This window comes from Rattus norvegicus, chromosome 10 (genome assembly GCF_036323735.1).
Source record: "Rattus norvegicus strain BN/NHsdMcwi chromosome 10, GRCr8, whole genome shotgun sequence".
In the NCBI taxonomy this organism is placed as follows: Eukaryota; Metazoa; Chordata; class Mammalia; order Rodentia; family Muridae; genus Rattus; species Rattus norvegicus.
In genome coordinates, this window is record NC_086028.1 from 69,699,311 (window position 1) to 69,722,201 (window position 22,891).

Genomic DNA, 22,891 nt, shown 5'->3' on the forward strand with positions numbered 1-22,891 from the left:
CCATGTGAAATGCTAGCTACAGTGCTGTGTGAAACCTCTTGCCATGATCTTTCTTCTCCTGCTTTCTCTCTGTTCTCATTCTGTGTTTGAGCGAATGGAGGCTGGGGGAATAGTGACGTCCCAGAGGGACAGAGCTCTGTTCTTGCTGAAATTACAAGCACAGAGCTGCCTGGGCATGAACATGTAGTGTTTACTCTGCCAGTATGAATACAAATAGTCTTATTATACGGAACTCTGTACCCAAAGACCACACACACACACACACACACACACACACAGAGGAAGAAAAAAAATTAAAGGTTTTTTTTAACCCCTTTAAGACCTAGCAAACCTTAGGATAAAAGGAATGGCTACTGCAGTGAGTGGCAGTGTACAGTGGTGACCATGGGTTTTCCTTTGCCCAGCAGCTTTGACATCAGAATGCTAACAGCATTTGTGAAGATAGCCATTGCTCTCTATCACCTTCCCCATTATTCTATCTTCCCTTTCTTAGTTACATGCTTTCTTTTTTCTCTTTCCCTTTTCCTCAGATGACTGACTAGGATTGAGCCTGCATGCGAGCTTGCTATTCCTAAGCCTGAGAGTTCAGGAAGAGTGAGGCTGATGTGCTTTTGTAAACAGTCAATAACTATGCCCAGGGTGGCTAGTGAGGCCAGTGACTTAGCCAGATGATAGGACATGGCATGACAGGAATGAGGTTAAGGTATTAGGATCAAACTCTGCTACCGGTAGCTTGGACATACAATGGAGTGTGTCCTTCGAGAGACTGGCCTAAGGATGGAGTTTCACCATTTGACTCTGAGGGACAGCTGCACGTAAGAGATGACGGGGTGTCACTAGGATCTATTTCCTCCTGCTGAGGCCACTTTTATCAAGGACCAGTGACTTTCTACTACTGCAGTTTAATTTTCTTTGGCCAAAGAGACAAGTTTGTCATGAGCCTAGCACTCTACGTATTACCTGAAAAATGAATGATAGGCGAGAACAAAGAGAGTCCCTTCTGATGGGGTTTGGAGCAACTCTGTCCTTTGCCAAAGAGAATGGGCATCAGAACAGAGCTGGGAGGAATAGTTTTATTTAAAAAGGAATAAAAAATTGATCTGTTAATGTTCTGAAAGCCAAGGCTCAATGTAAATGCATTGATGCTACGTAGACATTAAATCATTATAATGTAATGTCCTCAGAATGACGGCTTTACCAGGTCATCATTGTGGGTGATAGTGAATTACCTTGAAGTGTTAGAGTTTCTGGGTCTAAAAGCCAGCACATGGATATAAGGATTGAAGCTAAAGCAGATTTCCTGCATAGTTTTTCCATGAATTGAGATGCTTCTCCCTACAGCCAGAGGCAGAAAGCATGGACTTACTAGACCATTGTTAACGTTGGCCATCCTGTCTTCCCCTCTTTCTTCATAGTAAATATGGTAACTAGGTGAAAGGTGATAGGTCCAGAACTTGGACCAATTCAGTTCCATTTAGTTTTAGGTAACCTGTTTGCTGCTTGAGGAAGATATTGGCTATTTCAGCAGAGATGTGACTGCGTTCTGAACACTTGTGCCTGTGCTAAGAGCACAAGAAATAGCTTTGCTGGCTCTGTGCTAGCTTACTCCTTCTTGTTCTCCTGTTGTCCCTTCCCCCATCAAGAAAGATGTTAACTAAAAAAGTACCATCTATTTCCTGATGAGAGTACAAGATACTTTCTTCATTGTGAGATTTGAATGGCGTTACGTTAAATATGAATTTAGAGTGGGAACATGAGTGACATGGACCAAATCTATGAACTACATTACTAGCAAATAGCTCTAAAGATGAGTTGCCTGGATTTTCTTAATAGTTTCAAGTAAAGATGAAAATTGAGGAAAATGTGATTGCAACAGAGACTAAACTGATTTCCTTTCTAGCTGCCCCAGTGCTGCAGTGATGAGCACTGTATGTAAATACACAGTAGATGAATGTACGCTGGGGAGCCACAGAGAGACGCAGCTATCCATCCAGCCTGCTTTACTACTTCCGTTTTAAGGAGTCGGTGTCCTGCTTCTGCCAGTTTGCTAAGCTATTTTGATCATTTGGTGGAAGCTGTAATTGCAGGTGGGAACATTTTGAGTACCACTCCCCAGCACAGCACAGCTTTCTGCACTAAACCCCGTTGTGAAAAGGCTCAGGCTAAGAGCAAGTCAACGGCTGCAGCAGACTTGGCAGAGAACAACTCAATTCTGCCTACTAGGAAAAAGAAAAATCCTGGCTTTCATGTGGTTACATTCGTGTGTGTGTGTGTGTGTGTGTGTGTGTTTGTGTGTTTGTGTGTTTGTGTGTTTGTGTGTTTGTGTGTTTTGTCTTTTCGAGACAGGGTTTCTCTGTATAGCTTTGGCTGTCTTGTGACTCACTGTGTATGCCACATTGACCTGGAACTCATTGAGATTCACCTGCCTCTGCCTCCCAAGTGCTAGGTTTAAAGGCATGGGCCACTGCCACCCAGCTGTTACATTCTTAACTGTTTTGAAGTAAGTCCACTGGCATTTTGTTTGTTTGTTTGTTTCTTAGTTACTTACACTCAATCAGCAATCTGCACTGATGAGAATGCGGTCAGGAGGCGACCCCTACAGTGACTTTAGTGCTGGTGGAAACTATCCCTAGACCATGGGGTTTAACATTCTTTCACATTGCTCTTACAAGGAAAAGCTGGCAATGAGAAACCACTGTGCTTAGAAGTAGTTATGACAATGAGGTACAGTATATGGAGCCCGAAACAGGAGTGATAGTGAGAGACTGCAGTCCCAGCACGGCCTAGGAATCTTTCCTTCAGGTTTGTTGTTGCTGCTCGGGGAGAAAAGTGTATTGCACATCAGCTGCATCTCAGTAGCCCCTCTGCATAAGCCTCCATGCTAGGGACCCGAGTGGCTCCGAGGCTTGTGTTTCAGATGGGCACTAGGTGTCAGAGTTTCCCTCCTCTTTCCTTTAACAGAAAGACAGGCTTTTTAAATTCCCCTGCCTGGTGAGGCAAACCCACTTGTTTCTTTCATTCCGTTTTATTTTTATTTTGTTGTTGTTGTTTGCATGGTAGGTTTTTTTATCTAATGTTTCTATTGACATTTTATCTCTGCTTAAATATGTGTTGAATCTACCTCCTAATCTGACACATTGCTTTTTAAAGAAAAGAATACTCAAATATGAAATAAATTAATATAAACCAAAATTTAAAGACTACCAGCTATCATGATTGATATGTTTATTTCATTTTTGCTTTATCTTCTTGGGTAAGATGGTAGGGGATTAGGAATTCAGCTTTGAAACTACTTAGCATACTTATACCAGCATCTAGGTATCATTGTTATTGTGTGCTATCATCCTGTTTACTTACTTACTTAGTGTCCGTGTTAGACAGAGACAGACAGAGATCATATGTGTGTTTAGCGTCCTGTGGCTTGCATGTCAAGATCAGATACCAACTCATGGGAAACCACTCTCTCCTTCAACTCCATGGGTTCCAGGGCTCAGACTCAGGTTAGCCATCTTTGTGGCAAGTGCCTTTACTTACTGAGCCTCTTGATCCTCTCTCTCTCTCTCTCTCTCTCTCTCTCTCTCAATTATAAAGTACTGTAGACAATGTAGAAAAGTATTTTTTAAATGATTAAACACTCCATCAACTATGAACCACTAAGATCCTACTGTTGTGATTGTACTTCTCACTTTGAGGCTATATGTTTCTTTGAAAGTTTTAATTTGAGCATTAAAAAAAAAAGAAGAATGTTTCCTAGCATTTTGGAGGCAGAGGCAGGAAGATGTTGTAAGTTTGTGGCCGATCTGGTCCACATAGTGAGGTCCAGGGCTATGTAGAAAGACTATCTCAAGAAAGAGAGGAGTTGGGGGAGCGGAAAGATAGAAGAAAAGAGTGTAGTAATAGGAAAGAGAGGTTGAGAGCCAACATAAGCCTAGACTCTTAGCTGACATTTATCAGTAGATATATTCTGACTGCTCTGAGGGAGACAGGCCCTTTCCATACTGGTTGCTGTTCATTTCATTGTCACCTGAACTGGCGCTGTAGTCATGGAAACACACTTCTGTCTCAAATTAACATCTGAGGTGTTTCCAGAGAGATTTATCTCCTGAAGGAAGTCCCTTCCCTGAATGTGGTGACCCATATTCCATGGAGTAGGGACTTCAATTGAAGCTCTCTGCTTCCTGACCACCGACATGGTTGTTATCAATTACATCCCTGCGCCCAGGTCTTCCCATCATGAAGTGTATCCTCGCAACCCATGCTAAGATGTACTCCCCTGAAGTTTGCTTTAGCTGGGTATTTGGACACAGTGATGAGAAAAGGAACTGCTACAACTTAGCTTCCTATGAACCCAGATTCTCGTGGAACCCATGATTGTCTAAAAGTGCCTGGAGAGGATGTGTGTGTTTGTTGGCTTGAATACAGAAATGATTGCTTGTTTCTCTCAAACACGAGACCCAAATATTTTTCTAGTTTAACACTATGTTTTTCTGTATTATTTTTTAACTCTACCTGAAATTAGATTCAAGACTGTGAAGGTAGTCTGGATAAATTTTATTGTATTTTCTTTAAATCTTTTGAAATTAGTTTGCCTTTTAAAATGGTGAATATTAAGTCAGTGTTGTCTTGTTAGATATGTATTACAAAGGCAGCTCATTTGACTTGTACTAGCCTCTAAAGCTGAGCTCTGAAAAAGCCCTTAGAGAAGCAGAAGACCAGGGCTGGAGAGATGGCTCAGCTGTTAAGATGCAGACTCATATCCAAAAATACAAGAAAAGCAGAGGACCCTGAACTCTGAACTTATTGAGGAATCAAAACCACCAATCTATGCCTGAAGGAGGGAGAACGTCTTTAGGTAAACCTGAAGTCTTGAGCTTCAGCAGAAGGGTGTCATATACCACTAGGTGTCCACAAATATTCATAATTGGCATTTGAGTACTTTTATTTTCTCTGAAGGGCTTTAAGAAGAGAAAGAAGAAAACACTGACTCCTTCCAAAAATAGCAGATGAAGCTCAGTGATAAAGTGCTTGTCTGACATGGACAAGGCTCTGGGTTCAATCCCAGCCTCAGGGCCTTGCAAGATAGAAAACCTAAATATAGAGAAACATATATTATGTGGTATTTAAAAACATTATACTCTTTTATCTCTAGTCTAAATGAGCATATTTGGCTCTATGCCTTTGTCTAAAATGAACTTCTAACCCTTCAATTAGAAAATGTTTGAGGCTAATTTTGAAAAATAAGTCTGTCCAAATGGAATTACTTCCAATGAATTTCTAATATTGTTCTTTGGGGGGCATATGCTTTTCTTAGAATTCCTTCCAATTGCTTTTGTCAGTATTGGAGATTTCACATCAGGTTGTTTAGTTGGTATTGACTGACTGTTAACAAACCAAAGTTCAGTGAGCTTAATTAAATCCAAGTCCTAAAGCTCTCGTTGTTGCTAGAGCAAGACTTTTCCTTGTTCTGTCCAGATTTCAGTACTGGAGATGGCCCGCAGAAGAGTACTCTTGCTTAGCTGTTTTTATATATCCAAAGTTTTCAGATTTTCCTGGGGGCTGGCGGGTGTGGCATAGTACCCTGTGTCAAGGAGCTACAGCTCCATCTGGAGGCAACAGATGACTCCCCAGAATGAGGCCTGGTGTACCAGGAATGAACATCTGTTTGTGTGGTTAACAGGCAATGCTTCCAGAACTACAGTAGGCCTACTTAGTGAAATGCGCTGCATTTCTCCAATACCACTGTGTGTGTGTGTGTGTGTGTGTGTGTGTGTGTGTGTGTGTGTGTGTGTGTGTATAAGATTGTGTGTTTACAAAATTAAATTTCTGAGTATAGATATGTAAAATTACTATGGTTTCATCTATGTAAATATCACAAGGAGAAATTCTTCCCTAGTACAAGATGATTGTTGTAATCTTTGGTTCTGTTTTTATATGACTGAAATTTTTCATATGAAAATGATACTTACCCCATGTCAACTTTTTGTTCATGTATTTTTAAATTATATAAGCATAAAAATAAGCTTTCAATTGTCAAAAACGTTGTCTTGAGCGCACGTGATTGTTTGACATTAGCACTGGTACATGATGTTCTCTCAGATCACGTAGCATGGAAAGGCACTGACTCTTTTCAGCATAGTTTCCACAAACAGGACAAATAAAATCAAATATCGCATTGCCTTGTGGCTTAAAAATATACCTCTTAAATATTTTCTTGTATTTTGTTATATTTTTATTATGGCAATTGCTTTTGATAGTTTCTAATTAAAAGTACAGCTTTAATTTTCCATATTTATATTTAAAAGGGCAAAGGTAACATTTGATGTAAGTTCCTAAAAGGAAGCTCATGTTCAAGTTCGTCCTCTCTGGATCTTGTTCTTTTCATTTTTGTGATTCAGTGCCATTTCAGCTGTGACAGTCTAGGGTTCTTTGTGTTCTCTCTAGAGCCTTGCAAGTAGTCATCTTTCAGGCATTAGCAGAATTAGAACAATGGTGATTGTAGGCTTTGACACGGAAAATGACCAAACATGTCCACTGAGGAGCCACTGGCCAGCCTGTGCCTAAATCTAGATGTGCGTCTGTTGTTCCAGCCAAGCTTAAAGTGTGGAGAGAGGGAAGGCGGCTGTGGCAAGAATTCCCTTTCAGGAGTTAGGAATCCCTAGCAGGAGCTGATGGGTGCCCCATCTCACCCTCAGAAGCAAACCCTGCTGTGTTCTGCTCCTAGCTTTTCCTTCACTTTTCTCTGTTGAGCTTAAAGTTACAGCTTTATGACAGCAGCAGCGGCTTTGGGACGTGCCCGTGTGCACTTGCATTCTAGTCACACTGATAGTGCAATTAGTGCTGATGTCAATGTTGGTGTTAATTTTGGGTCATGATTAGTGTTGACACTGTATGTCAGACTAATGGCATTTATGGGTACTGCCAGAATAAATGTTAATATTATCATATTTTTTACTATCTGTTATAGTAACATTAAACCAGGGTCCTCCCAGGAGAAAAAAATACATATATGGATAGATAGATAATGCCTTTCTCTATTGCTGGTGTTACTCAGCGAGAAAATGACATCTCAGGGCAGAATCCTAATCACTGTTCGGAGCATCAGAAATAATGATCACCTCTGATCGGAGGTTGTGAATAATTCATTTGGTTTGATTTTCACGTCCTGTCCAGTGATACTTTTCAAACCAAATGTGTTTCTACAGGAAAATAATGGTCCCTCTTCTTATGGAAATACCATGGCACAAATCATTTTACCCACATAAAAACAGTTAAATAAGACTGTTCTCTTCTGCTTGCTTTCCCCTCCCTGTTCCCTCCTCCCTCATTTGAGCATGTTTATTCTAGGATCAGTGTGGCCAGAGAATTATTTTCTTCCTCAGGACTTGCATAAGAAAAATAAACACTTAGTGCTGCTCCTCTCCAGCTTATTCACTGTAGCTCTTGTGGCCCACCTGCCCTTTTCAGTTTAAATGATTAGTTAGCTTGAATTGATAACCCTGAGCCTAAGAAACCTGCTTACTGGAAGTTCTCTTATGAAATATATATATGAAATTTAGTATTTTAAAGCTTACTTGTGAGGCTGGAGAGATGGCTCAGTGGTTAAGAGCACTGACTGCTCTTCCAGAGGTCCTGAGTTCAAATCCCAGTAAGGGCTCACAACCATCTGTAATGGGATCTGATGCCCTCTTCTGGTGTGTCTGAAGACAGCTACAGTGTACTCATATATAATAAATAAATAAATCTTTAAAAAAAACTTACTTGTGGCTATGTACATTAATGGAAACATATTTTTCAGTGATAAGTGCGTAGGACTACTTGGCTAGACAGCGCTGCAGACAGGAGCTGGCCAGGAAAGAGAATGCCTCATGCTACCAGCACCAAGAAGCCCACTTGGAAGCTCATTAGACACAGGCCTGCCCACTCAAGACAGGCAGGCCACAGGTTGCTCTTCTGCGGCCTTTCAGTCCTCTTCAGCCTTCTGCTCTGGAGTTTCTTTATTTTTTTAAAGCCCAATTTTACGTGCATAAAAGAAGGAAAGAGAGGGTTCAGTGACGGAACTTCGTTGGTGGTTATTCTGTTAATGTACAAGGCTGTTGGTTGGGCTTAGGTGAAGTCAGTTAGTGCTGCACATTGTCACACTGTGTATACTCTTACAGAACTGCAGCCACTGATAGGAAATCTCCACACACCTACAGGTAGAAAGTAACTGGACTGAAAACTTGCAGTGTCCTAATTAAATGGGGAAGGGAGAATATAACTGTCTTTTGATGTAGTGGCTGAATCCTCTGAGACAAAGCTATTCTTAAAATATTTTGAGTCTCTTCTCCTGACTGTCATAACCCCCCAACTCCCATCCACCTCGCTCTTTAAATCCAGGGCAAGAGGAAGCATTCTTCAACCTAGTGTTCAATCATCAGACGGAGTGTTTTGCATTCAGAAACCATTTTCAGTATCAAATTCAATTTTGTCAAGTGATTAGTTGAGTTTGGTAGAGAATAATTTAAAACACAAAGCTGGAAATGGCTATGGTGCTTCTGCACCAGAGGAAAGCAGTTGCTGTTTTCCAGCTGCTGTCCTTTAGGTGCCTGTGTGTGCCTGTGCCTGGTGATGCTCAGGGCTCCTGCCCAGAACAGCTAAGAGACATGGGGAAGTGGGGCTGATGCTTGCCTGCCTGCCTGCCTGTCTGCCAGTGTTAACGCCCTTTTCTGTGCATATGTCTGTAAGCTCTTGAGTCCCCTTCGAGAGGAAAGGCTCTATATGAATACAAGCTCTCTCTTTAGCACATGTTTGTAATACTGTGGTACAGTCCTAAATATGTATTTAGCTGATAGGTGCTGTTCTTGTCTATTATACAAATATTGACTTTAAAAGGATAAATATGTATTTAACCATCAGACCAGAAAAACACTGAGAAGCAGTCACTTCTCAGGTAGAGATATTAATATTGTATAAACCTGTGTATACATATGTTTACATTCTTCCACAGAACACTTCTCTTTTAAAAATAAAATGATATCCCCAACAGCCCACGATAGTTCTTTCTGTTTGTTTTGAGATGGGGTGGGCTCTTGCTTTATAACCCTGACTTACCTAGAACTTAAAGCCATCCTCCTCCCTCTGCCTGCTAAGGGCTGGGCTTATAGATGTGCCCCACCACATCTGACTGAATTTTTTATTTTTTAAGATAAAATCTTACAGTGTAACTCGGTCATCTTGCTTCCCAAGTGCTGGCATTACAGTTGTGCACCAACACACTCAGATTCTAGGAATCTGGCTTCTGAGTCTATACCCTTAACTACCACACTGTTTTGCCTATTACAGTTATGGTATGCATGTATTTTGTGTCCTTTTCTACTCGTATACTACATCATAGGTAGTTTTAAATGCTATTCATAACCTTCAAAGCCATCACTTTGTTTTTGAGATTGAAAGAATGTTTTAATATAGAAACAATCAAGAATTGTTAGTTGGGTGAACATGTCTTCCTGCCACAAATCCAGCCTTTGTAGTCTCCCCTGTCTTTGACAAGTCTTCACCCAGGATTCCTATACCCACTAAATCCAAATAGCATGTTCTTCTTTGTGCTTTATCTCCACTCTCTTCTTGCTCCATCTATCAACATTTGAGATGTTTTGATTGTCAGGACCATGCATTTAACAGTTTCATGATTGTAATGCTATTCAGAATGCTAACAGTGACTATCCAATTTTCTTTTCTTCAAAAAAGGGTGTGTGTGTGTGTGTGTGTGTGTGTGTGTGTGTGTGTGTGTGTAAGGAAACAATATTCAGTACAGTACAGAGAGTGCAATAGGCATGGCAGAAGCCCAGGCTAGTCTGGAACTTCGAGTTTGTAATTCTCCTGCCTCTGTCTTCACAATGCTGGAAGTTTATGCTTGCCCTATTTTAAAACAAGTGTAGACCCAGAAAAGTTACAGGAACAACAGTCTGCAATCTACCGCTAAACTATACTCTTTACCCCTTGTATTAACATCATATAATCATACTAGAATTATCAAAATGAAGAAATTATTGTTGTATTTTACAAAAACAAATACGTTTATTGTGGATTTCACTAGTTTTTTTTTTTTTTTTCTAATAATATCCTTTTTCTATTCCAGGATTCAATCCATGAAACCACATTGCAGTTAGGGATCAGTGACATTTATGTTTATGCTGTAATTAATATCATTCATATTGTATTCCATTGAAGACAATAATAATATTCTGAAATACATTTCTATAATTTCTCTAGTAAAGAACAGCATTTCTTTTTCTGTGAGCCTTAAAAAAATAAATAATTCTCACTAGCTATAAAAACAAGTTAGTGGGTGAAGAGTATAGCTCAAGTGGTAGTGTGTGCATATATGTACGGGGCCACGGTCTGAATCCCCAGCAAACCCCTCCTAAAAGTTACTTTGTGCCCCCATTTCTTTATGGCAGTAACAGCTAGCAACCTTCTGTGTTCTAACAGCTACTTTGAGAGTATGTGTGTACAGACTTTGTACTACTTCAATGAGTTCTTGATAACAATCCCTCAAGACAAGTCCTGTTTTATTGGTGGGGAAAGTGAGCCTGTCAAGATTGCTGGTTACAAGGTTTTACAGCTAGTATGAAACTGATATTTGTACCAAGACATCTGACTTGCTCACCGACTTAAGCTCTTAATTACTGTCGGTGTTTGTCAACCTACAGTGCAATGCAGTGTATGGTAGACATTCATTTGATAATACCTAGAATTACCTTACAGGTTTGCTTAATGAGACTTTCAATCAATAATCTTTAGATATTGGTCGTGACCAGAGTTTTAACCCACAGTGTTGACAGTTTTCCAATTATTTCCAAGTAGTATTGTTTGTTTGTTTTAATGAAATGACTATTCTGTGACTGATGGTACACATGCAGTCTCAGCCTTCAAGAGACTGAGATGAGAGGATTGCCGTGAGTGAGTTCTCTACATAATTAAATGCTGTCTCAGGAAAGAAAGAAAGAAAGAAAGAAAGAAAGAAAGAAAGAAAGAAAGGAAGGAAGGACGGACGGACGAACGAACAGAGGGAGGGAGGGAGGGAGGGAGGGAGGGAGGGAGGAAAGGGAAGGGAAAGAGAAAAGGGGAAAGGGAAAAAGGGAAAGGGAAAGAAAAGGAAAGAAGGAGAAAGAGAGAGTCTGGGCTACAAAATAAAATCTGTCTATAAAACAGAAGAAAGTCAGTCAGTTTGCTGTATGCTGTATCTGACCTACTATCAAATGGAGTCTCTACTTGAGTCTTGAACATCAGAGAGCACGGGAGTGCAGCAGTCACTTTAGAATGGGAGACCTTTGATTAGGAAGTGGAGTTTGAATGAAACTTTGACATAGGACTTAGTTGGTTAAGGAAAGAAAAGAGCAAGCTTTGTATGTTGGATTTAATATAGAGTCCTGCTTCCAGTAGTTCATCAAAGTCATCAGCGGTCTTTATCTCTCATATAGGGACCCTGAAGTTCAATAGGGTTAAATATATACCAAGGTCACTAACCTAATAAATGAGAGATCTTCAATTTAGATCTAAGTTTGGTTGACTCCAAAGCCCATGTTTGCCCTTCTTCACCCTACTGTTTGATTAGCAATGAAATCCAAATTTTGATGTTAATTGAACCACAGATGCCTCCTCGTGTGCTCATTGTGCTAACTCAAGCCTGAGCGTTTTCTTGTAAGAATCCTTCCTGCACTGAGACCGGCTCAACACTCGCTGTTTCTTTTCTGCCACTTGTAGTCAGTGGAGTGGGGATGAGTCAATGAAAAACATTGAGAAAAGAAAGTAATGTATAAAGCCAGATATGGTATTGTGTGTCTATAATCCCAACACACAGGAGGCTGAGGCAGGAATATTGTAAGTTTAAGGCCATCTTGGACTACATAACAAATCCCAGGTCATCTGAAGCTACATAGCATGACCTGCCTTAAAAAACTGAAGAGAGAAAAGATGTTCTTGGTGCTACTGTGTTGACACCTAATTAGAAGTCAATTTTGCAAGCATAATGACCTGGCTAGTTGTTGAACGGGCTGCCCAAGTGACATAAGAGTCCCTAGATAATGAAGAAAGATAAGAGTATTATCTGCTTTCCCGATGCCACAGTCACAGTGTTTACATTAGGGTACAAATGCCAAAGTAGGGTTTTCAGGGCTTGCATCTACGCTGGCCTAGGTGGCTAAGGTTAAAATAGCATAAAATTTGGTTTTAAACTCAATCTTCATAACTACAAATACACTTACAAGAAAGTAGACAGGGGTAGCTTTTCTTTTTCTGAAAAACTGATCAGTGTTTTGGCTAAAACAGTACCTGAAAATGCAAAAAAAAAAAAAAGTATTTCTCAGCATACATGCATTTTATAAACTAGCCTTGCTGCTGCTGCTGCTGTTTTAGATCAAGATCATCCTGATCTTTGGGGTTTCTCTGTGTAGCATTCAGATGGTAGGCTTCTTTTCCCTTATTTGTCTTTAATGAGCCGATAGAGTAATATCGTATCTCAGAAAGTGAGTGGAATTTTCTTCCTATATTACATCCATTTTGTATTCGGCCAATGGTATGATATATTAAATAGCTTATATTTATCAGTGAGTGTTTCATATATATTTCTTAATGCAGAGAATCTCAAATCGCCGTGTAGAAAGCTCCAACCAGCCTGATTACAGTGAATGTGCAATTGGATTGAGGAATGTGTACTCAGAGCTTATGATCACTGGCCGGGTTGAGTCTGGGTGATGCATGTGGCTTTCCAGGGATGCTGCTATTTACATCTGTTAATGGCCCTTCTTGATGGCCAGCTCCCCAATGAGGTGATATGCAGCAGCCTGGGGATGAGGGACCAAGGCTGCAGATGTGGCTGGGCTCCATTAGGCAGGGCCAGAAACGCTCATCTGGTAGGCTTTGTGTTTCGGCATGAGTGGTGGGGGTAGGGAGGGAAGCAGGAGACAGAAAGAGAGAGGGTAAAGAATGGGGCGCATTACTTATCCAGGTATAGGGGAAACAGACAGGCAGGCGTGAAAAACTGCAGCTGTAACTGAGGTGTAAGTGAATACGAAAGAAATGGGACTAGCAAATAAACAAGGAGGATTGAGGAGCTCTCATATAGAAGGGGATTAAAAAGGAGAGAGCTGTGAGGGTCTGAGAAGAGGCATATCACCTCTGTCTTTCAAGTCTGTATCATTTGTGTGGCTGGTCAGATGCCACTGAACAGAGAGCAAAGATTTACATACATCACAGTGCATCGAGAGATTAGCTCTCTGCATCCTTTGGTTTTCTGGAGCTGGAAAAAAGCAACAAGAGTTGCAATAGTAAACCCTTGCAGAAATGGAAAATGCCTGGACCGAGCCACTGAGGAATCTTTCATTAGAGGACAGTAAAGGGGCCTCAGGTCATAAAAGTTGGGCAGTCTGTGAGAGGTGATGCTCTTTCTATCCCTTATATGCTAAACCTTTCTTAAAACCTCACCAAAGCTGAAAACAGTGTCTTGGTGTATAGTTTAGTAAAATGGACACCCTGGACTCATCCCTACTGCTTCCTCTTTCTTCAGCGTTCAGTAATCTTGAGTGCATTTAGACTTGGAGTTTTTCCATTTTGTTTAAGTAAATCCATGAAGAATTAAGACAACACAGTAATCATGTGGAGTAGCGTCCTAGAATGTTTGCCTGCTTTCCAAGAGGCAGCTTGGTTCTTTCACAGTGCACATCTTCTGAATGATCTATCTAAATCTGGTGCCTTACCTTCAAGAAACCTCAAAAGTAAAGGCAAGTAAGAAGCTTGTTTCTGTCTTTGTAGATTGGCATGGTAGCCTGGAAAATGAGCCTTAAAAGCCCTGAATATCCAGATGGCCGAGATGTCATTGTCATCGGCAATGACATTACATATCGGATTGGCTCCTTTGGGCCTCAGGAAGATTTGCTGTTTCTCAGAGCTTCTGAACTTGCCAGAGCAGAAGGCATCCCACGCATCTACGTAGCAGCCAACAGTGGAGCTAGAATTGGACTGGCAGAAGAAATCCGTCATATGTTCCACGTGGCCTGGGTAGACTCTGAGGATCCTTACAAGGTATGAGCCGCACGGTGATAACACACCAATACTCTGTATGTCTATGCATTGATATGTCTGTGTACATGAGAGGAACACAGGAGGCTGTGTTTAAAAGGGAACATTTACTAAATTATTTACAAAAATTCTTTAGGGCCAGTGAAATGGTCAAGAGTAAAATGCATTCTGCCCCTGCCCCTGCCCCTGCCCCCACTCCCGCTCCTGCCCCTGCCTCCTGAGTGCTGGGATTAAAAGTGTGCACCACCACCACCCGGCTTGGTTTTTGTCTTAAGTTTCCATGTAGCTTTAGCTGCCCTGGGATGTACTGTGTAGACCCAGTTGTCCTTTCATTCATTAAGGTCTGCTTGGCACTGCTGGCATTCAAGGCCTGTGCCCTGCTCATTCAACTCTTTTAATTCCAAAGTTCATCTTAATGGCATTTAATTGTCTTAATTGTCACCTTTTTGTGTTTCTGCTCATTCTGCTTCCTCTGTACCTCTAGAAGTAAAACCTTTTTAAACCTAACTCTGTCCACCTTTTCCACATGTGCACTGTGCAACTGAACACAGATGGAGAAAAATGCAGTTCTGACTGGTTCCACTTTCTAAATCTGAGTTTACCAAACTCTTGGATGATGGTCTCACATTCCCTCTCTCCTTGAGTCCTCTCCACCCTCTTCCCTTACCTTCATTCCGACTCAGGATCACTCCTTGCTTCCCAAGATGCTCTAAAACAAAAACAAGACTTGCTTCTTCTCTGCATCCACCTCCAGTACCACAAGAGAAACAAGGGAAAAGCCTTAGCTCCTTGTGCCAATGAGCACTTCCTGTGTCTGTCCCCACTCCTCTCCACCTCACTCCTGTGCTTGAAATGAATAACCCCTGTGCTTCCTAAAACCACCCCTCCTCTTGTAGCCCTTTGTAGTGAAGAATACCACTCCTCCCTTGCTTGTCTCACCTTTTCCCTCTCTCCTGGAACTATACCTTGACATACAGACAAACATCCCTCAAGTAACTCACTCCTGTTCTTTACTTGAAAGCAAAACTTCAAAGTTGTCTGCTTTTGCTATCTGCAGGCTCTGTTCCCACTCTCTTGAACCTCCCTCTGTGAAGCTCGAACCTGAACCATTCTAATCAAGTTACTTTGTCAAGCTTACCAGAGACTGTGCGTTGCAAATTCAACCTTGAGTTCTCAGTCCTTATCTTAGTGGTTATTTGATGATTCAGCAGCATTTGATACCAGTGGTCTCTGCTTAATCTTTTAAACACTTGTCTTGATTTTCTATCTACCTTTGTGTCTCCTCTTTCTCAGTTTCTTTTCCTACCTTTCATGTCCTTATATATAAAACTGTTTCAAGGTATAATAAAAAAATTCCTTATTCTGATTACCGTGGTGCTAATTAATACAAGTATACACACTTACCGGAGCTCATCGAATTATAATGATAAAAACCAGGTATGGTGTCTAAAGCTTGCGATCCCAACTCCTCTGGATGCTAAGACCAGCCTGGGAAACAGCCAGACAATGCCTCAAAAGTAAAATTTTATAACAAAGTCGATGGGTTTTAGTGAATGTAAATTACAGTTCATTAAAATGAATCTATAAAGTATATAAAGAAGTCACTAATTCACAAGTTTGTGTTTCTGTTTTGGTATTGGAAGAACTTAGTATTAGTCATGAGGGTTGTACCACATCCCAGTGTATAAAAACTGCTCATTTGTAAATACATACAGCATGTTAAACACATATAACATAGTACTCTCCTTTAACTCTAAGTTTGTATGTATATGCATGCAAATAAGTCATTAAGTATTAATACGGCTTTTTAATATAAATAGAACTTATTTGTTTAAAAAAGCAAAAATATGGGGTTGGGGATTTAGCTCAGTGGTAGAGCGCTTGCCTAGCAAACGCAAGGCCCTGGGTTTGATCCCCAGCTCCGAAAAAAAGAAAAAAGAAAGAAAAAAAAAAGCAAAAGTATAATTTCTGTGCTCAGACTTTTTACTGCCTAGACCTCTGATTTCAATATTAATTTCCGAGATTTGTGATTCTTTCAGTTATACTTTACCCCTCTCTATTTTGATGATATGGATTTGAATGAAAAACAGTAATTCCTACAACTCCTGAGTCCCATGCTGATATATTTAATGAAAGTGTCACCAAAGACCCAGAAATGACCCTTTAACCCCATTGAAAATGAAATGAATGGAACATACCTGAAATCGGAACTATAGAGTACAGTGTTTCAAGGTCAGACAGTCAGTGACTAAAGTGTAGGAATTTCTGTCTTTCACACCACCTATGCTAGTGTTCTGCTAGACAGTCACTCAAATAATTTACCAGTTTAAAGCTAGCTTTGGCGCAAGATTCCTTATACATGTTTGACTTTGTCTTGGCTGTGTGATAATGGCGGATAATGAGTTAAAAACTTTGTGCTTCACAGGGATACAAGTATTTATATCTGACACCCCAGGATTATAAAAGAGTGAGTGCTCTCAATTCTGTCCACTGTGAACATGTGGAAGATGAAGGAGAATCCAGGTGGGTATTTGTATGTCAGATGAACTTAGCCATGACTCTCAAAGAGCATACTGTTTTACCTTGTGCTCATACAACCCTGAAAATCTCTGCGGTATAATCTAGACATCTTAGATTTGTGCCTTAGCTTATTAGCTGAAATGCCCTGTTATTGATAGAGGCTTTTGCGTAATATTTATATTATTTACCCATGTGAGAAACAATGAAATGTGTAAATAATTTTGAAGAAAAAGTAAAATGCCAGCCACAGGCCTACCCTCAAGCACAATTGTGAACTTACGTTATTCTTACCGCCTTTTCTATATTCACGATGCTTCTCTCCTTGTAATTGGGATTGTAGGAAATAAGAGTTTTTGTGTGGTTTTGTTTTTTTATCCTTTGAACTAAAATTTATTTTACGGTAATTTCTTCTATTCAGATTAGAGTTACGTTAATATAAAGCTAATCTTCTTTCAGAAATAAACATGAAGTTTAATAATTGCTAATATTACATCATAGTGAATATACTGTCTTTGACCGTGCAGGCCCTTTCTAGCCTTTCATTGCTATATCTTCGCGTTGCACATTCCTTTACAGACACTTTTGTTATGGCACCCTATCCATAATCTAAAACACACACTCGTGTTTCTGTTTAAGTTTAAAACAACAGCTTCAAGTGTTTCTGTCCTAACAGCTTGGTTGTTTGAATAAAATAATGCAGTATATTAATTGCACATGGAATTGCAAGAATTTCATTCATAAGGATTTCTGGGGAGGTGGTATGTTGAAGCACAGGGTATCTGGTGACCCTTTGCATAAATTTCTAGATGTTTACATGTCAGAAAGTCCATATTTAAAAGTTTTTAAATGTTTTCAATTCTCCCTTCCAAGATTTGCATCCCCTGTCATTGAGTACAGGATAGCACTGAGTTCCTCTGTTCTGAATATATCACTGATTCTGGTTTAAAACAGGAATTACTATATTTAGTAGTAATGAGTATCTTCTCAAAAATACCAGCTCTTAGTCCAACAGTGGTAGAACACGCCTTTAATCCAAGCGCTTGGGAGGCAGAGGCAGGGGATCTCTGTAAGCTCGAGACCAGCCTGGTCTACAGCAAGAGTTCCAGGACAGCCAGGGCTACACAGAGAAACCCTGTCTCCAAAAATAAGATAGCAATGTTATTTTTATCTTGCAGTTTTGATTACCAGTGAGGCTGGACATTTTCATAATTTCTTTGCAAGTATTTTCTAGAATGTTAATTGCTATGGTACAATGTATTGACTAATTCTTGCATTCTTGGGCCGTCGCCATACTATTTTAACTGTTGCCATAGGACATATTTCTCACATTAATTTTTTTCCATATTGTAATTAGCTGGTGTGCTTCTTTGTTTTTTGGTTTTGTGGCCTAGCACATGTTTTAATCACCCAAAACTTCCCATAACGACTTTAATTTGGATTGTCTTACATATTAATTTATAAGGACCTGACATCTGTTTAATTTCTCTAAAAAGAAACATGGTGTATTTTTTTTATTTACTAATGTGTATAGTTTTCTTCATATAAGTTATGCCATTGGTTCTCAGACTTGCTTAGTTTACGGCACTTCCCCCAACCCCCCAAAATGGAGCTTCCTTGTGTAACCCTGGCAGTCCTGGAACTCAGGAGATTCCCCCTGCCTCTGCCTCCCAAGTAGTAGTATTAAAGGCATGGGCCAGGCTGGAGAGATGGCTCAGTGGTTAAGAGCACTAACTGCTCTTCCAGAGGTCCTTGAGTTCAATTCCCAGCAACCACATGGTGGCTCACAACCGTCTGTAATGGGATCCGATGCCCTCTTCTGGTGTGTATGAAGACAGCTACAGTGTACACGTATAAATAAAATAAATAAATCTTAAAAAAAACATAAAAATAAATAAAGGCATGGGCCACCACCACCCAGCTCATGGCACCTTTAATATGTCTGTAATACTTTTTCCCAGCACTCCTAAAGTAAACATAGACCTAATGCTGTTTTTTAAATTAAATAGTTGAGTGCAAATGGCATCATAAATGTTTCTTTCTAATGAGGTTAATGATCTCTTGTATAAGAGTAGTCCATGTGAATTGGAGAAAAATATTTCATTCTTGTTTTCTTGGTAGGTTCTAAGGGAGCAATGAAAGAGGGTTTCATGAAGCGCGGCTAAGCTTGAATTCGCCATGGAGTTAAGGATGGTCTTGAACTCTGTCCCTTCTACCTTTACCTCTGCTGTACCTAGAGTCGTACCTAGTGATTCTTAAATAGTTAGAGTAACTTAGGAATGATGCGGTACTGTGCTTGCAGACCTGGGAGTTACCTTGCATATAGTCACCCTCATTTCTTGTTCTTCCTTGGTTTCTGTGCAAAGCTTGCATTTGTTCCGCAGAAACTGCGAAAACCTGGCTTTATAAAGATAGTGCTGCATTTCTTTCTTCTGTGAAGCTGTGAACTTCCCAAAGCTAATTCACCTGGGGTCTAATAGATATCACGTGTCACAGTGTTTTTCTAAAAATAACTGCAGTGTCCCTAGGGGTTTGCTGTCGTGCCTCGGGATGCCTTGGAACATGGTGTGGTCTGGGGGTTTTGCCGGCTTTTTCACGTCTCCTTCTAAAGGAAGACGAGCTTATTTGTGACCTAACTGTAGAGTCTGAAGTCTAGATATATAGAGGGAAAGAACTGGATAACTTGATATTGGGAGAGGCTAAAAATAGAAAGCTAGAGCAGTCTGGGAAGCAAAGATACAGTCACAGCCCACAGCTAAGACAAAGAAATGGAGTTGGTGGAGTGAGAGACGGAAAGGAGCAGAAAGATACAGGGCTCAGGTAGGTAAGAGTTGTTATACAGTACTTGTTTTTATGATTTCAGCTCATGAAAGTCAAATAAAACACAATTCCTGCCCTGTGCCAGGAACAATAAGTAATATATGCCCGTCCCTGCTTCCAGCTCTGTACTCTCCATGCGTATGTTGTGCGTGTGTATTCATGCACGTGTATGTGTGGTGCTGGACATTCTTGCTTTGATTAGCTCTGTACTTTCCATGTACATGTGTGTGTGTGTATTCATGCACGTGTATGTGTGGTGCTGGACTCTTATTAGCTCTGCTGCCATCTCCCATTGTCACTGTCCCTCCTAGTGAGTGACTCCCACTAGACCCACAGGATGCTTGCTGGGTAACTCGGTCAGCATTTCCCTTCTGCAGACATCACAGCATTCCCTTAAGCGAGCCATAGCCAGTACACTTGCTGTGTGTAAGTGGGAATGCATTGTTTTGACCTTCCTCTTTGCTCTGATCTTTGAAAAGGAGAGGGGTGATAATCTCCACTTCTTCTCTATTTCTCTGGGCTTTTTATTCTTATATAAAAATCGTTATATAATATAACGATTATATAATACTTGTGGCTTATTTTAGAGATGTTTGTTGGCCCCAGTTTTTTCTTTAAAATGTGCCCAAGGATGTAAGAAAGGGCTTCTAACGTCTGAGCCGTGTCATGCTGTCTAGTTGCTTTCACTATCATGTCTTCCACATCTTAGAGGCAGAGACTACTGTCCCCGTTTTACAGAAGTTATTATCTTCTTCAGAGCCACACCAGTATTTGAATCAGCAAAGCTTTAACCTAGCTACTAAATTCCAAGTTTTGTTGTTTCTGTTATAGAATATCATTCCTAAATAAAATAGGATCAAGCCAGGATGGAGACCCTTAGGAATGAAGAACATGAACAGAATTAAAGAGTGCTAAACAGTCTTGCAATGGTGGCGGTCCTGCTTATGAGTTTCTGTTACTGTTGTTAACTTTTATGAGTTGATTTGACTACCCAATAGGTACAAGATAACAGACATTATCGGGAAAGAAGAAGGACTTGGAGCAGAGAACCTTCGGGGTTCTGGAATGATTGCTGGGGAATCCTCATTGGCTTATGATGAGATCATCACCATCAGCCTGGTAAATGTTCCTAGAATGACGCTTCCTCTCAATGCTGGCATTGGACCCGGGTCTCACATTGTCTAGACAGGTGTTCTCTACCACAGAGCTACATCCTCCATTCCCCACAAGGCACGAAACCTACTGGAAAGCCGCAGTGTGGCTGGGTTTACTTCTGCCCTTCCTCGCTGCTGTTGGGTACCACCCTGAAATACTTCCTGAGATGATATGTCTACAAATATATCATAATTATACACAGTGAATGACAAGACGGGATGATATAAACTACTAAATTTCCCAAATATAGGCTGCGTCAACTTTAAATTTTACTTCTTATTTCTCCCAATATTCTACAAGATTTTTAACAGCTTGAATTTCTTCTTAGTACTTTATTTGTGCATCTGCATGTTGTGGGAATAGCAAGCATCTGTGAAATGGGCAAATAAAAGAACCATGACTCCTGGAGTGTCTAATACTCATTATTCAGTGAATTTTGTCCTTTATTTGACCTGGAAGTTGGGTTGGGTGGAGGTTGTATTATCATTAGACTTCATAAAAAGCAATGTTTATTTCTGTTCATATGAATTTTATATATTTCATTTGTGCCTTTGTTTTTACAGTTTGAGAGAGAACATAAATATGTGACATGTAGAATTTATTCTTTTTTAAGGTTACATGCCGGGCCATTGGTATTGGGGCTTACCTTGTCCGGCTGGGACAAAGAACCATCCAGGTTGAGAACTCTCACTTAATTCTAACAGGAGCCGGTGCCCTCAACAAAGTAAGCTGCGGGATTTGGTACATTTGTATGAGATTGTTTAATAATTAAAATTATGACTTTTCAATTCAAGGTCCTGACTAAAGGGCAGCCTTCAGCCCATGTCTTCTTTAGTGTGTCTCCTCCTCTAATATTTGCCCATTGACTTACTTACCCATTCATTCACTCTTTCTTTCTTTCTTCCTTCCTTTCTTTCTTTCTTTCTTTCTTTCTTTCATTCAACAAATATTTTGAGTAACTATTTGTGTACCAGGCATGATTCCAAGCCTTGTGTGTATATATAATTATATATAAAATATATTTAGATTGTTATATACTATATATAAAATATTTATTAGTAAGCAAACCATATAAACCTCTTCCAAAGAGGTCATATTCTAGTTCCTTTCTAGAAAGACTGAAAACTGAATGCTTCTGTTTTGCCCCAGCCTTTGACATGTGAGGAGACCTGTTCTCAATGCAGGAAGCTGTCAGGGGCTAAGTGTACTGGCTTCTGTTTTTTTGACTCCACAATGTGGATTTAGCACTGGTTGGGGCATTGAGAATGTGCAATTTTAATGTTTTGAAAAAATTCTGAACACGCCTCTGAAGAAGAACACTTGTATAGTGGAGGTGCTCAGTAAACAGTGAACAGTGAGATGATTGGGTTCCAGATGAGTGCAGAAGGAAGAGCGCAGACAGAAAAGGGACACTTCTGAGCTTACTGGCTGAGAGATGCGGGGGAGGGGGAGAGGTGGCAAGGATACTGCACGGAAGAGTGAAACTAACCGAGACCACACAGCACTCACTCCTCCTCCCTCTCCCACCCCCTCACACAAAGGCCCTTTAAGCATCAGAACTTTATTTTCTCTCCGGAGCAGGGAATATATATGAAATGGAATAGTTTGAAATTAGTTGGTTTTAGCTCTTCAGCTTTCTCTTCTGTTAAAAGGAGATGTTAATTTGCATCTAAATTTTGTGACGCTAAAGAAAACTACATAGGTACTTAGCACAGTGTGGGCTTCCTGGACCTCTCTCTCATATGCCTTGGTGACTGGACATGGCCTGCTGACCGAGGCTGTAGAATTATACACATGCCAAGTCATAGCGGATATTGTGTTAGTGACACTGGCTTTGCAGTGTGGAGTAAATATTAGTGAGGGTTGACAATTCTGCTGATTTGAGAAATCTCCAAAATATACCTCTAAAAAAGAACACTTGTATTGTAGAAGTGCTTTTTAAAGTATGGTTTTTAAAAAACAGAATAGAGACTAGCTGGTCAATACTATTATTCCCATGTAGCAAATGTTGATAATTTCATTGTCTAATTAGCTCGAGGGAATATCAGAAATCATAGGGTTTGCTTTTTTCTCTCTAAGGAGAGGCTGAGTAGTGTCAGCCTGGAAATAAGCATGAAGGGCTGCCACCATTGAGGATCACTGCAGTGGGGGAAACTGCTGAGCGTCTTAAGTTTTTAAAGTTGCTCCTTTGGTTATTATCTTAAGTATGGGGTTTTGGTTAACACCGAAGAGAGCTTTAGATAACGTGTTCTATGAGGACAGATGTTTAAGATGATAAACACCCTGTATTTCTGTGATATTGTCATATGTAAATAGAGTATGTTTCTGAAGTGTATATGGT

General features: G+C 40.3%; 1 protein-coding gene across 9 annotated transcripts in view; it reads left to right on the forward strand.

Annotated features, from left to right (window-relative positions):
* The window catches only part of Acaca (acetyl-CoA carboxylase alpha), a 262,262-nt gene that overhangs the window by 187,684 nt on the left and 51,687 nt on the right, over positions 1-22,891 (forward strand). For all 9 annotated transcript variants that reach the window (XM_039086752.2, XM_039086753.2, XM_039086758.2 and 6 more), the window contains 4 exons: positions 13,792-14,061; positions 16,484-16,581; positions 20,394-20,514; positions 21,164-21,274. In XM_039086752.2, the coding sequence (XP_038942680.1) occupies positions 13,792-14,061; positions 16,484-16,581; positions 20,394-20,514; positions 21,164-21,274 (600 nt within the window). The remainder of the gene's footprint in view (positions 1-13,791; positions 14,062-16,483; positions 16,582-20,393; positions 20,515-21,163; positions 21,275-22,891) is intronic.